At 38.2% G+C, this 14,202-nt stretch overlaps 1 protein-coding gene across 4 annotated transcripts in view; it reads right to left on the reverse strand.

The window, feature by feature from the left end:
* GPC6 (glypican 6) overlaps positions 1 to 14,202 on the reverse strand; it is a 720,043-nt gene that overhangs the window by 66,449 nt on the left and 639,392 nt on the right. For 2 of the 4 annotated variants that reach the window (XM_015851542.3, XM_085536014.1), the window contains 3 exons: positions 13,627 to 13,757; positions 6,372 to 6,515; positions 1,755 to 1,784 (listed from right to left, as the gene is read on the reverse strand). In XM_015851542.3, coding sequence (XP_015707028.2) covers positions 1,755 to 1,784; positions 6,372 to 6,515; positions 13,627 to 13,757 — 305 coding nt within the window. The remainder of the gene's footprint in view (positions 1 to 1,754; positions 1,785 to 6,371; positions 6,516 to 13,626; positions 13,758 to 14,202) is intronic. The other 2 variants (XM_085536013.1, XM_085536015.1) reach the window with 1 other exon arrangement.

Genomic DNA, 14,202 nt, shown 5'->3' on the forward strand with positions numbered 1-14,202 from the left:
GGAAATAAGTAGGCATCTTAAACACTTGTGTGAGTATGTTAGCTTTGCTCCTAAGTGTGACCAATACCTCCTATGAGGTTATGAAGTCTTTTTCAGACTCATTGCGTTTTTCCCTATGGGCTCTGTATGCAAAAGGTGTTTGAAAAATTCATTTCTTATAAGCGCTGGATTTTATACTAAAGTCCCTTGAGAAATAAAATCTAGACAATAAACATCCTGTCTCAGGAATATTGTGCTATCATTGCATATATTTAACATTTCTAGACCCTGGACTAAATGGATTCGAACAAAACCCTGCTGCCGGGAGTGCCCCAGAGGATTCGCCAGGCAATTCAGATCAGTGTCTTCAAAGTATACTGTCTTGTTAATTTTGGTCTACTGAATCTATTTATTTATTTATTTTATTTGAATTATATTTTCTGCTTCAGGTAGTTTTGGTGCATTGGGAAGGAATTGTTCACAACGGATTTCTTGGGTTACTATTGAGATTTTTATTGCAACAGAAATCATTACACAATGGAATAAAATATACTTTAAAAATATGAATGAATGGACACCTAAAATACATCCCACTATAATCCTAAATTAGCCATTTCAGGGTCTTTTTGTTCACAGAAGCTGAGTCTTAATTTACTTTTATTTTAAAGAAACCAGGAGGGAAGATAAAGCAACATTTTCCTACAAAGTGTGACAAAATATATTCATCTCCCTCAGGAAAAGAACATGAAAGGGTTTAATTTTCAGACTAGGTGCATTTTCATCCACTTATCTATGCAGCCACTATATTGTGCTTGAATGTAAATCACTCCCCAAATGCTATGGCCAATTTCTCAGTTGCCTGTCTCCGTAGCATGCATGTGCATTATGCATTACATGGTTAATAGCGAATCAGCTCCCTTGTGAAAAATCAGGAAAGCTTCCATGTCATCTCTAAAGAAAATCTGGAATTATTTTACACATTTCCAGCCAGGTCAGGCTGCATTTATGTTCTTGGGAGAAATTCCAGGTGAATAAAAGCAACACTGTCGGTACAGTGACATAGTGGATTCTGAGGTAATTGAGGCACCTCAAATGCAGGAAGTAGGTATGGCTAGATCAACATGTTGCTCTCTGTAGATTAATTAGTCCTGTTAACAAGCAGGATATAATAAGCCAAGCTAAAAGCTGTGAGGTACTTCACAAGTGAGGTGATGCATACCCATGTGGTGCTGCCTTCCTTCCCTCTCCTTGGCCTGCTTGAGTGTGCCTTTGTTTGAAGCTCAGGGATCTCCAGCACACACAAAACTTCTGAAACTGGAAAAGCTAAGGGGATCTACATTGCAAACTCACACAAAGCATCTAAGTGCTTCACCCAAGATCAGACAGTGAGACAAGGACATCTCTGGGAAGCCTAGAATGGCCTGGTAGCTTGTTTCCTTTGCTTGAGTGCTGTCTATCTCAACACACAGGCCCCAGAGCTCGGTGTCACTTTAGTGTCTGCTTTGTTGCACATGCATATACAGGGGCTGAGATCATGCAGACACTTAGACCAGCTTTTACTTCACTGAGGGAATGCACCCCTGTCAGGAAAGAACCAGCAGCCCTAAGCACTGGGCAGAAATGAATGACATAGTGTAAAATTACTGCCAGTGTTTTAGCCTACATGAAACACAGAAAGTAAAGATGGCGAATCTGAAACTTAAAGAAGTGTTTTGCCCAGCACTGTACAAAGACAAATGGGAATGAAGATGAAGAATAAGAATACCAAAGCTTACACCATGTTGCATTGTCCTCCAGATAGTCCTCTGGGAAGCAAGAGGGAAACAGATTCAGGGAACAGAAGAAACAAAATGAAATAAAACAAAACAGAAACAAAAAAAGAAACAGAGAAAAGAAAAGAAAAACAAAACAGGTTATACCAAACAGGCAACCACAGAGAAGATAACGAGTTTTTAAAAGCAGTAGATATTAAATAAGAAAGTTTAATTCATACTCTACAGAAGCAGACGAGTTCCATGGTTAAAGTTATTTAGTTTCTGACAGTATTTATCTTAACATTGGATGCGATTGCTAGATGCCTTAGCCTAAAGTTGTCACCATTTGGCACTTTGTGGAAAAGGGCTGGGGAATGAATTCTTGGAGAGGTTTAAATACGTACATTATGAGCTAAATTATAGTTTAGAAATATTTAATCACACCTCAATTGCCTACACCTGTGTTTAGACAAATGAATGATGGCCATCATTTCTCTCCAATAACAATGAAAAGTACAGATATCTGAGATAGTCATCTAGACATCAAAATTGGGAAGATAGTTATATAAATTTATACTACTGATCTCTATATTTAATCACTAATTTCCTTATTTTAGCTTCTGTTATAATCAGGAGAGAAATAGGTTGGAGTCTGGTTACCTAATTACAGGCACACAAAGTACATTCAGTGTTACCCAAATTTAGGCACCTGAAATATATTCAGTAGCTTTGAGGTTCCATCTTGCTTCCAGACAGGCCTTCTGTGTGTTTTCTAGTAACATTTAGATATCTTGAAAACCATAGGCATCTCAAGTAGTATTAAGTGACTGTTTATGCAGCTGAATCCCAATTAGGGGGACCTGACAGTTGGATGCCAAACAGTAGGTGTTTCTTAGGTATCCTACCTGATTTTCAACTCCCGTCCACGAGAGCACAGGCATCCTGAAGGACTGTCCTATCTACCAGCTCAGACTGATGCCCTAGATACCAAGGCATCTCAAACAGTGTTGCATATCTAAATGCAGATAACTAAATTGAGCCTTTCGTTTCCCACTTGGTGAGCGGTGTCTGTAACTGCTGGGGTGAGTTACTCTCCAAAGACATATGTCTCTCTCCATTGACTTCAGAAAGAGCCTGGCATTTAGGCCTCATGCTGAGAAAAACTTGATGTAATTGCCTGAACATAGGTTCTGCTTGAGATGCTGCAGCATATTCTACCTGGCTCCCCCCTGTTGCTCCAGATGTACCTTGGTCTTATCTAGTTCTGCACCACATCAGTCTGTCTCTTGTTTCCAGTACTCTTGGGAGTCTCAGATGGTGCTTTACACCCATGCTTAGATGGCTCAAGCTCTATGTGACTTCCTAAATACATCCAATGCATTTAAATTCACCTACATGTGCTTTAGGGCTTTTTCAGAGTTTTCACAATTAATTTTGATCTGTTTCTGATTTATAAGCTTTTCTGATTGCCACTGTGACAGTAACACATGGAATACTCTCTTCTTGAAATGCAATAGCTGGGTTAATTAAACAAGTCCAGCAAGGATGAAGGAGTGTGTTTTCAGAAGGATTCTGTACCTGACTGTTTCACTACAGACTTCTTATGAGAGATCTGCTTTCTGCAACATACCTGATAAAATATGCTTAAATGAATTAAGCTCATAAACAGGAATATGAGCATGAGTTAAAAACTGATTCAGATATGCTACCTGTTTGAGATGCAGAGGAGGTATTTTCTAAACTCAGTCACTTCTAAGGACATGCTGTCAAAGACATGAAAGCAGAATTGTTTGTACTTCTCCTTCTGAGGTTTACATAGCTGAATGTTTGGACTTTGTGGTGACAGTTAAAACTTAAATGGCCTAACAGTGTTCTATGAATAAAATATCCAGAACAGACTTCTAAAGCATTAATGTAAGGCTGAATCAATGAGGGACAGTTCCTCTACATAAAAGCAGATAATAATTACTCCTTATTTGTATTTCTTACATCTATAATAATCAAACAGGGCTTTAAACATTTGACACTACTATCAAAATTCTCATCCTGCTGTACATTTGTATTTAATAAGCAATAGGAAATGATCAGTGTGCAGACTGGTAAACTGCTTTGAATGGGATTCTCTGTCCTATTCATGATGCAAGGATGGGGAGGATCTAACTGAAGCCGGTCCTCCAGGCTCTGTCTATAGTTATTGAAGAGAAATATGTGATTCAAGGAACGATTCATCGTGTAGCACACTGAGAGTCTAATGTAGGCAGGTCGAATGGTGCTCCTGTGAGGCAGCAGTGCAGCATTTATATCCTTCCAGATAAAATTACCCAGGATGGTGTGAGATGTAGGCAGTGACCTTTCCCAAGTGTTGCTAAGGGATTACAGCTCTGAAACAAAGCCTGCTGCCCTAATCCACATAAACAGCCCTTCCTCACTTCAGCTCATATCAATGGCCATCTCAAGCTTCCGGGATCGTTGCTTTCAACCCAGAAGGAGATAACACACACATCACTGCCATTTGGAGATAGATTTGATACCAACACACATAGCTAACAGAGCATGAATAGTTATTTTAAATATCACCATCGAGAATGACAAATAGGAATTTTCTTGTAATGCTGTTCAAAGTAAAAGCAAAAACAGTAATTTTTTTTTCTTTTTTTTCTTTTTTTTTTTTTCCCCTGAAAGAATTCCTTAATAAAACTAGTTATATCACACAGAGAAAAATCCCCTTTGAAACTCTAGAAGTTATTATGTGTAATAAGGGATTACCTTCACTGGCAATTTTTGTTTGTCACAGCCTTTAAAGGCTAGCAGCATATCTATCTCACATTACTGCTTTATTTAAGATGCAGTTTATTTAAGTTTGTAGTGTAAAAAGATGATAATGTTTAGAAGTGAATATGGAAAATCTTATGAATCTTTTTTTCACTGCAAAAATGCTCCAACAGTTCATACAATGTAGCAGTAGTGTAAGCTGACCCATGCTACCAGCCTTTCTCTTTGTGGTTTTCCCTCTCACCTTCCTCTTTTTCAGCCTTTAACTTCGACCAGAGCATGACCAAAGTCTAGATGCTTCAGTGACCTTTAAGTTCAACTTGGCAAGGCTTAGGTTAAGATCCAGACCCTACTCTGCACCAAGCAAAAAGGAATGCTTCTGTGAATCTCAAGAGAAAAGGCAAAATTAAGATCCTGTCAAATATGAACTGAGCATTACCAGCAAGAATTTTAGCCTGAGATGTTATGCTATGTTATGAATCTACTGTCTTAGAGAGATCTAATTGTACAGTGGAGGTCTTTTCTCTTCCTCATTTTAGGATAACCAGACTATACCATTTCCAGAGAAAAAGAGAACTTAAAATATTGGGTTTAGCTGCAGTGCAATCCCATGTCCTGACTAGAAACGTGCTAGTTTTCATTTTAATTGCAACAGAGATTGAGGGAATGCAGTAGATTAATGGATGGGCTACAGCATAGGCTCTCAGAAAGACTTTGGTGTGATTTGTGATATGAAATACTGTGGTGATCATCAAAGGAATCTGCGGAAAGATGGCCCAAGGAGAGAACCAGGTCCTGATTGAATCAGTGTACTTGGGTGTCTGGTGCATGTTGGAATAACCTCTAGATAGTTTAGACTCACAGTAAGAACCACAGCAAGGCACTGCTGCGCTGCAGTGCAGCTGAAACCTGTCAGGCACTCAGCAGGACATCCCACCAAATCCTTGGGCCCAGCTACCAACTGCTGTCCCCAGCTGGATGATTCTCTCCTTTCACTCTTCCTGCTGCCCTGAACATGAGTCTCTTCTAAAAGACAGACCAGTGATGTACAAATGTCCAGTGATAACCACGGCAAGTGGAAGCTGTGCTATACTGACTGTTTTGATTCAAATTCTTTACAGGTCTTTAATTTTGCCTATTGACCTTATTTTGAGATAATTGCTGAGACAGTATTGGAAGCTAAAATAATTAGCCTACTATAAATCTAACCTACTATATATAAATCTAGCCTACTATAAATCTTTAGATGTATAAATAGCAGAAGCATCATAATCTGAAATGAGAATCTGATGACTGGTAGTGGAGAAAATAATCTTGTGTTAAAGTTGTTTTTGAAATGATTGAATAAATAAAGCAAGATTAATGATCATTCATGTTTCAGCTGATAAAAGTCAGTTTTTGAGATGGATGGAAATAAAGTAGTTGTTATTATATTACTAAATAAAGAGGTGGAACAAATCAACGTGCTTTTGCAAGTGGATGTCTTGAACTGACTGCAAAAAATGTATTAAATATTTTAAATATTTAAAAAAAAATAAAAAAATATTGTAGATTACTTTTCAAAGAGAATTCATATTGCAAAGTACCTTTCTTGGCTCATCTAATTTTTGGCTTGCCAGAAAGAATTTATTGTCTCCTAACACTTCTAAGACATAAAAAGTGAGTCATATTGTTCTCTTAGAATGCAATCCTGTAGTATTTCCAATGGGGGAAAAAAGAGTTATTGAATGTCAGAACAGTTGGCATAGAAACTATATGCAGTGATTACGAAATTATTAAAAAAAAAATTGTCAGGAGATTATCATTAGTCTACTGTATTATCAAACCATTTCTACTTATTGAAGAATGAAGTACATCTTGCCTTACCAGCCTATCCAAACTTGTGCCAGCAGCAGTTGTAGGTCGCTCCTCTGGGTTATATGGTCTAAACCGTGTATTGAAGTTTTCAGGGACTGAACGGGAAGATCTCAGGGCAGGTGCTGGTTTAGGCTGACCACATCCTTGGAAAACCTGAAAAAGACATTGTAGGTTACATGACAGCCATAATGAAGAGGGAGGCTGGTGTTTTACATCCTCTTTTTACCCTCATATATTTGAAACTTCTTATTTTACCAACATTTTGGTAACAGTGAATACAGCACTTGCTGAAAAACTCAAAAGTTAAACAATAATTACTCGGTGAGGATATAAAAACATATAGGGTCCTTAAAAAACACCTACTTCATGAAGGTGATTATTCTAAGAAGTTAACACTTGAAAGCACAAATGAGACCTTTGTGACAGGACTTGTTTAATAATTTTTTCAGCTTTTGTTAGACATAGTACTTACGCAAAATCACAGCTAGCCCATAATTTTTCACTACTGCTATTCCTATCTGGTAATTTGTTTGTGGTCTCAAAGAGTCCTATGACTAGATTATTTTCTTATTCCCTAGCTGACCTGATACAAGAGATGACTATTGCTATGTTTAGTGGGCAACTGTGAGAATAGTTATCTGGCAGTGTGCTTGTTTTCTAGGTATAAAACTAATGTTCAGAGTTATGAGATTTTTCATATTCTCTCATTTAGAATAAAGTTTCGGTAGCATGTATCTTTTGCATCCTAATGTGGATAGAAGACACATTTGACTGTGAATATTATGTATCCCAGAGGAACTCTTACAGAAGCTGGTCAACTGAAAGGAGGTAGACTATTCATGCAATAACATTTTTTCAAGTTCTCCAATGAAACAGGATCTTAGTGTTTGCCTTAATGCCATTGTCTTCACTTCTGGAATAATGCTTCTTTCTGTTACAGTTGTCTACTTTTACCATTTTGCCATCATTCAGAAGAAAAAGGAATTAAACATCATCATTTACTGTAAGCTAGTTTTTATAAAACCCTAATGCCAGACAAAAACTTTTTGTCCAAATGACAAATATATGTGCTGGGAAAATTTTACATATTTCTTCTGACTATAGATAAGTTATGAATGAAAATCTTAACTGTTTATTTAGATATCTGTGAAGTCCCCTTTGTTCAACAATCAGACTGTTTGCTTACAGATACAAATAGCAATTATGCAACTTGACTCTCAGAGGAAAGAAAAGTGTGGGCACTGAATCATAGAATCACAGAATTATAGAATGACCTGGGTTGAAAGGGACCACAGTGATCATCTAGTTTCAACCCCCCCTGCTATGTGCAGGGTTGACAACTACTGTACTAGGCTGCCCAGAGCCACATCCAGCCTAGCCTTAAATCTTCTCCTTAATATTAACAAAGTGTGTTAGGCTACCTGTATGATCATGTGGAGTAGCTATGAGTCTGCATAATTTAATTTATCTTGTGACATACATGAAAAACTAGCACAGATATGGTGGTACTTCACTTCATGGTTGTAGTTAGTAGTTTTGTATGAATAAAATTATTTACAGCCAGACAATAGCAGAGGTAGAAATTAGATAGCAATTTTTAGATCGTGGAAGAAGAAATCATTTAGTTTTTAAATGACCTGGCAAAAATGCAGTAAGGATGCAATGATCTGTAACTAAATTTTGAGTGCAAAGACCACATTTTCTAATTTGCATCCAGGTATTAACTGACAAGACAGAAAATGTAAAGCTGATACCTGAAATTAACAAATGCACCCTAAGAAGAAGCACATTAAGTACTTCACAGAGCTGTTCAGAACAATTTATAGGAGTATCTGCTGTTGTCCCATTACACATGCTGTGAGCTAGCAGCAAAAATCCACTCTTATAAAAAAAATGCACTTCATATATAATCAGTGCTGTCCACTTCATCTGAATTTAGAGAAGCAATTACATTTGAAATTAGGAAACCGAAATTTAGGTGTATGTATGTAGGTGTCTGTATCTGAGCTAATCATCCAAACACCCGTCTCAGGCAGTGGAGATGAAACGCTCCCTTTGATTGCTTTCACACTGGCATCTACAATCATCTGTGATATCCTAGGATATCTGATATCTTTTGACACTGTCTTAACACAAGACCCATGGGAGACCATTCCCCTCTGAACTGCAGCTGAAGCTCTTATGATGCATCCTAAGGTGCCACAAAGAGCAGAAAACCTGTGTGGTCAGGAATATGAATGAAGACATGCGATCGAATCAGCAAAGCCAGTGAAGAATTCTATTGAGCTGGCTAAATGGAGGTATCTACTTCAGGATGAGTGAGCAGATACTGTAAAAAAGGACGTTATTTTTCCTAGGAGAAGTCACTGTTTTGAATCCCAGCAGAAAGAATTTGTGAATCTATGAAGCTTTGAGTCATACTGTTATTTAGACGTACTAGTGCTCAGTGTTTCCTATTGAGTGTCCCTGTACAACTTTGCTCCATTGACTCTCTCATCTTCAGATAGAATAGTATTGATTTTTTTTTCCTGAAGTGCCATTATATTCTTAAAGTACAGGGCTCTGGAAAGAACACAGATAAATGAAGAGGTTTTGTTAATATGAAACTCTAGGGCTATTTTAAGAAGAAAGTTGGACAAGTAGTTTTATGAAGATTTCCTTCTTATAAATAATACATAAGTCGTCCGCTATGTCATGGAGCTCATTCATCCTTTTAGCTGAAGTAATTGCCAGAAAGGAACATATATCTATGGGTTAAAATGGCACATCCATCAGCTTAGATAAAAGTAGATTTAAGATGCACTAATGGGAGACTCATCTATGGGGATAGCCTTTATGGATGAGCAAAAATCTTGGCATGGTATCCAAATAACACTTAGAGCAGCCAAACATATATGTATAAAACCAGATGGTTTAAAATGTGGAAAATAGTCCAGTGTATGTTGTGTTTTGAGAAGCAAAGAAGACAAAATTATGCTGATACAACTAAAGTGAGAATTTTCTACATTTTGAAGCATTGAAGCACTTTTCTGCTCTTTTGTGAGCTTTCTTCCACTTCTCGTGAACAAGCAATCTCTGCAGAAGTCAGATACTAAATATTCATGTTACTGAAGTGTAGGATTTGCTCTTTTACTTCAAGCAAGTAAGAAAGACAAAGGTGCTGGCAGCCTTACAAGAAGTTTGTGAAGAACTTCAAGCAAGTTTGTTTTGGCCAGGATTGAGAAAGATCATAGATATTTGGTATCAACCTGAATATACTCAGGGAGAGGGAAAATAAGAGTTAAGCATATGTATGCTATATTTTGAATATGAACTGAACCATGAGTAACAATATATAGATTAATTGATTTTATCACTTTTGTTTTCAAATCATAAATATGTGTCACTCCTGATGACACAGATTTCGGTAATAAAGATGTCTCAAACATTATCAGGAGAAACAAGATCACTCAGAATCACAGAGTCATAGGGATTGGAAGGGACCTCTGGAGATAAACCAGTCCATTGCTAAAGCAGATTCCCTAGAGCAGGTTGCAAAGGTTGGTATCTAGACAGGTCCAAATATCTCCAGAGAAGGAGGCACCACAACCTTGGGACAGCCTGTTCCAGTCAGTGCTCTGTAAGCCTCACAGTAAAGAAATTCTTTCTCATGTTTGTATGGTCAATCCATTGCAACCTGATTATTACCAGATATTGCCCTCAGAGACTACTGAAGTCTGAGTAGACCCACATAGCCAAGTCTACATTTAAAACATACGGACAGCCTAGATTGATAATTTTTTCACTCTGCAAGGATGGTTTGCAGAAAATACTCTGTGAGGATGGCTACGAGTGTTAGATGAGGCAATGGAATTTGTTTCTGATGACCTTTAGTTCTTGCATATATCTGGAAAAAGGAAACTCACGTCTGATTCAGAGCATGTATATTTCTCTTGCAGAAGACCTTGGGGTTTGACTTTGTAAACCATTGCTACCTTCCCAAAAGCATCTCCAAATATTGCAACTGTCAGAAATATGACTTTCCCTGAGACAAAATGAGGACCTCTTGGGGTTGCTGTTCAGGGATATGACAGCCACATAAAGTGAGCAGCATATGAAGCTTAGAGATTTGTGGTCAGACTTTCTAAACAGTTAGCCCTGAATACAGACTGCAGAGAAACATCAAGAAAACAGAGGATTCCATCCTCAGGATGAATTGGAAGGTCTTAGCATAATACCAATATGTTGTTAACGTGAACTGTGCTGAAAGAATCAACTACAGTCAGCTTACAAACAAGAAAAGTCAGTGACCTAGGAGCAGAGATGCTCCATTTTATGCAGTGATGGGTACTGGGATATGGCTGCAACTGTAAATCCTTGGTCAGAAGTACAAAGATAGAAGAGGTACTTGTGGCACCTCTACAGTTTTGTTTCAATATTGATGTTCACCCATCAAGAGTGAAAGACAGTGTATTTGTCTCTCCTAAGGAAATGAAAGACAAGATGTGAACTCCAGCAATAAGCTCTGTCTGTCTGTACTGATTAATGGTTAGTTCATTGGCTTTTTCTTGGACTGCTCCTACTTGTTCTTTGCTGAATGAAACAACCTCAAAGAATGTGGATCTCAGCAGTATAGAAATGAACTGGTCTGCGTCACTCTGGCCTCAAGGTCAGGCACTGCTCCTTATTCCCCTTTTATTTATCAGTATAGCTGTAACCATGAAGACCGTTTCTCAGAAAAATAGTTCTGAATAGGCTGTGCATATTCTAACACAATTATTATATTGAAAAGCATACACTGTTGGTCACTGAATTTTGCCTCCCTATGCATGGGAATGTATAGTAAATGTATTATACCAAACATCTTTTTCTCAAATAAATTTCAATATATAATTGCAGATGGAATAATATAAAACATATATCTTGCAACACAAAGACAAATTGATAGTTTTAATGGGAATTAATTTTGGAACAGAGCAGTTTACTGAGCTATTTGAAAAAGTAAAGGGATGGATATTAGTTTAAATGATCTCTGGGTCTTCTGCCTGAAAAGGGGATGAGATTACTGAGAGTTCCTTGAAAAAGCCATTGTTTGCTGTAAGTTTTCTCATTCCTTTGAAGAGAGAAACAAAACACAAAATGGCCCTAAGTGCTACTGAACAAAGGATAGAGCCTCTTTTCAGATATCAGCCAGATATTCAGATAGAAAAAGCTGCATGTCAGTGGTGAAGAATAATCTGTGTGTATGTGGGTGTTGCAAGCATGACATTAGTGCATTGTCATTTTCCCATTGTAAAAATGCGCTGACTGAATTGTGGAAAAAAGGCTGTGATTTCCAGTCACCACATTTGCAGTGGATACAGTCAAATGCAAGGTACAAAATTGCTTGAAGAAAGAGAAAATAGCATGATTTCAACACCCTGCCTGAAGCTTTCTGAGCACTCTCAGAGTATTTGACAAGCGTGGCTTTTCTCCTACATTAGATCTGCAATTGCATTCCATGCACCCCATTACGTCTGGCAAGGTATCTGTCATTTTTACTGAAGATCTAAGTGGTCAGTATGTATAAGGGAGAAAAATAAGACAATAGATGAATGGTGCAAAGTCTGCCCATATGTAATCTCTATAGATTTGACACGACAGTCATAGAAGATCACAGAACTGAACCCAAAGAGTTTGCTCTCTCATACTTTAATAACAAAACACTTCCATGTGTTAGGGCACGAAAAAAGAGGGATGTAACATAGGAAAACAAATAAAATGCATTTCTGGAGAATAATGGTCTACACAGAAAATACAAAAGCTCCTCAAGAAAAGACATTTCAGTTATCAGTGAAAATACGGTGAAATAAATTTCACTGATATAGTTTTGAAAAATTATTGGATAAGATTTCTCTTAGAAGAAAAACTCTAGAGTGAAAATGGAATTTCAGTGATTTATTAACTTCTATAGCAAATAAAATATTTCTGAGGGATACGACAGCCTTCTCTATTGCAAATGAGTAGTGAGATGAGCTTGTGCCAAGGCGATGTCATTGGATTCTGGCAGGGAATGCAGCTTCCTGACTAACAGAAAAGCTGTGAGATTGGAGCAAATGAAAAGGAAAGACACCTGAGACTTTGGTCAGCTTTCAGTGAAAATATTTTCTGTTTCTTTTCTGAGGCAAGGTCTGACTTTTCTGAAGCTGGCCTTTGATTTCTCAAATGTCTGGCTGATAAACTCATTGATCACTGCTGCCAGAACAAAGTCTCATTGCTCAGGATGTAGACTGCTTTTAAAATCCAAGTAACTTTAGGGAAGTTGAAAGTAATAGCATCTTGAAGGAAATCTTTATATTCCTACAGAACCGGGCCTGTAAAATCATCTAATTTTGGACTGGCAGGAAGAATGTTAACTTCAGCTTCCTGCCTTTTATCCCCACAATTTTCCCAGCCATGGCAACTTCCTTTCAAGCAATGGAAACTCACCAACTCAGGTAGCCATCTCACCAGCACCTAACTGGCTCCTGGGAAATCCATGTGGATGGAAACTCTCAACGCAGAAAACCTGGCAAACTGTTGACTTTCAGTTTTTTGAACTGCAGTGCACTGATGCATATTAAGGAAAAGGTATTAATTAGTGACTGGTGGCTCAACAGCACCTGCTGCTGAATTCAAAGGACCTTATTAATGCAGGGTTCAGAGGTGGTGGTGATCTGTGCACACAGACACACTAAAAATGGAAAGGAGGATGCTGGTATCATTAACTCTGTTTATCTTTATGTCAGAATCCAGACAAAACTCCATCAAACTAAGGTCTGCTAATCAGAGGCTGTCCAATGTAATGATATGTCCCTAGGGAGGATATTAAAGGAGGTTAAATGGATCATTTTCTATTCACCTCAAACACATTGTGCTGCAGCCTGACCTAAACAGATCAAAATGTGTGTGGATGTTAATACAGGGAGTCGCAGATAAGACACAAGCAGAAGTTACAAAATGCACTCTGCATAGTATTACTCACAGTTACCTCTAATTTTTAGCAGTGTCTGTTTTCCCCAAAGTTCTTGCAACTATTAACTTGAAGTTTGCTAAATGATACCTTTCTCCCCGTGGCTCCATTTTTAAAACTTCTGGCTTGCTTAACTGAACAAAGGATTCAAAGGCAGAACTGTTGGATGAACAAATGCAATTTCTATTGTCTGGACAATCTCTCTTAAGGCCTAGGCAGAAAAAAGGTGCTGGATAAGTTTTTTTCTCCTCCTTGTGATAGTGAGCAACAGAGAAGGCGCAACTCACACAGTACCTTTGCCGACACCTGCATGCTGTTTTCTTGCATGTTCATGATGGCTTCAGAAATCTTGACATCAATAGGATCCATGACTGATTCAATGTTGAATGGTCCCTCTAATCTCTCCGCTACCAGAAGCATAGCATCTGTTAAAACACAAAGCAGCCATTCCCTTAAAGAAGAGGTACCTTCAGGTGCCTCAGACAGACCGAACGCTCTGGGCAGCGGTGTGGGGATGTGTGACAGTGGGGAAACTGCCTGCAGTGCAGCTCCCCAGTCAGCAGGAATATCTCCCCCTTCCACTACCACCACCTCAGAAAGAGGAATGGAGACTGTAGAAGTTAGATTAATAATAGTTGCTGCAGCATTATCGAGCTTGGGGTGCAATTATTTTACACAGCCTCAAAGCACTTGAAGCAACCAGTGCTCTGGAGTGCACTTATGTGTTCTCTGTCCCAAGAAGAATCAGGATGATAGAAATGAATCCCTGGCATATGCTCTTAGGGGCCGTGTGAGATGATGAATACTTTGATATGATATATCAGGGTGTTATAATTAAAGCAGCTGTTCTTTCCGACCTTAATGATCTCA

This window comes from Coturnix japonica, chromosome 1, assembly GCF_054131305.1.
Source record: "Coturnix japonica strain WE chromosome 1, WE-NBRP24, whole genome shotgun sequence".
NCBI lineage: Eukaryota > Metazoa > Chordata > Aves > Galliformes > Phasianidae > Coturnix > Coturnix japonica.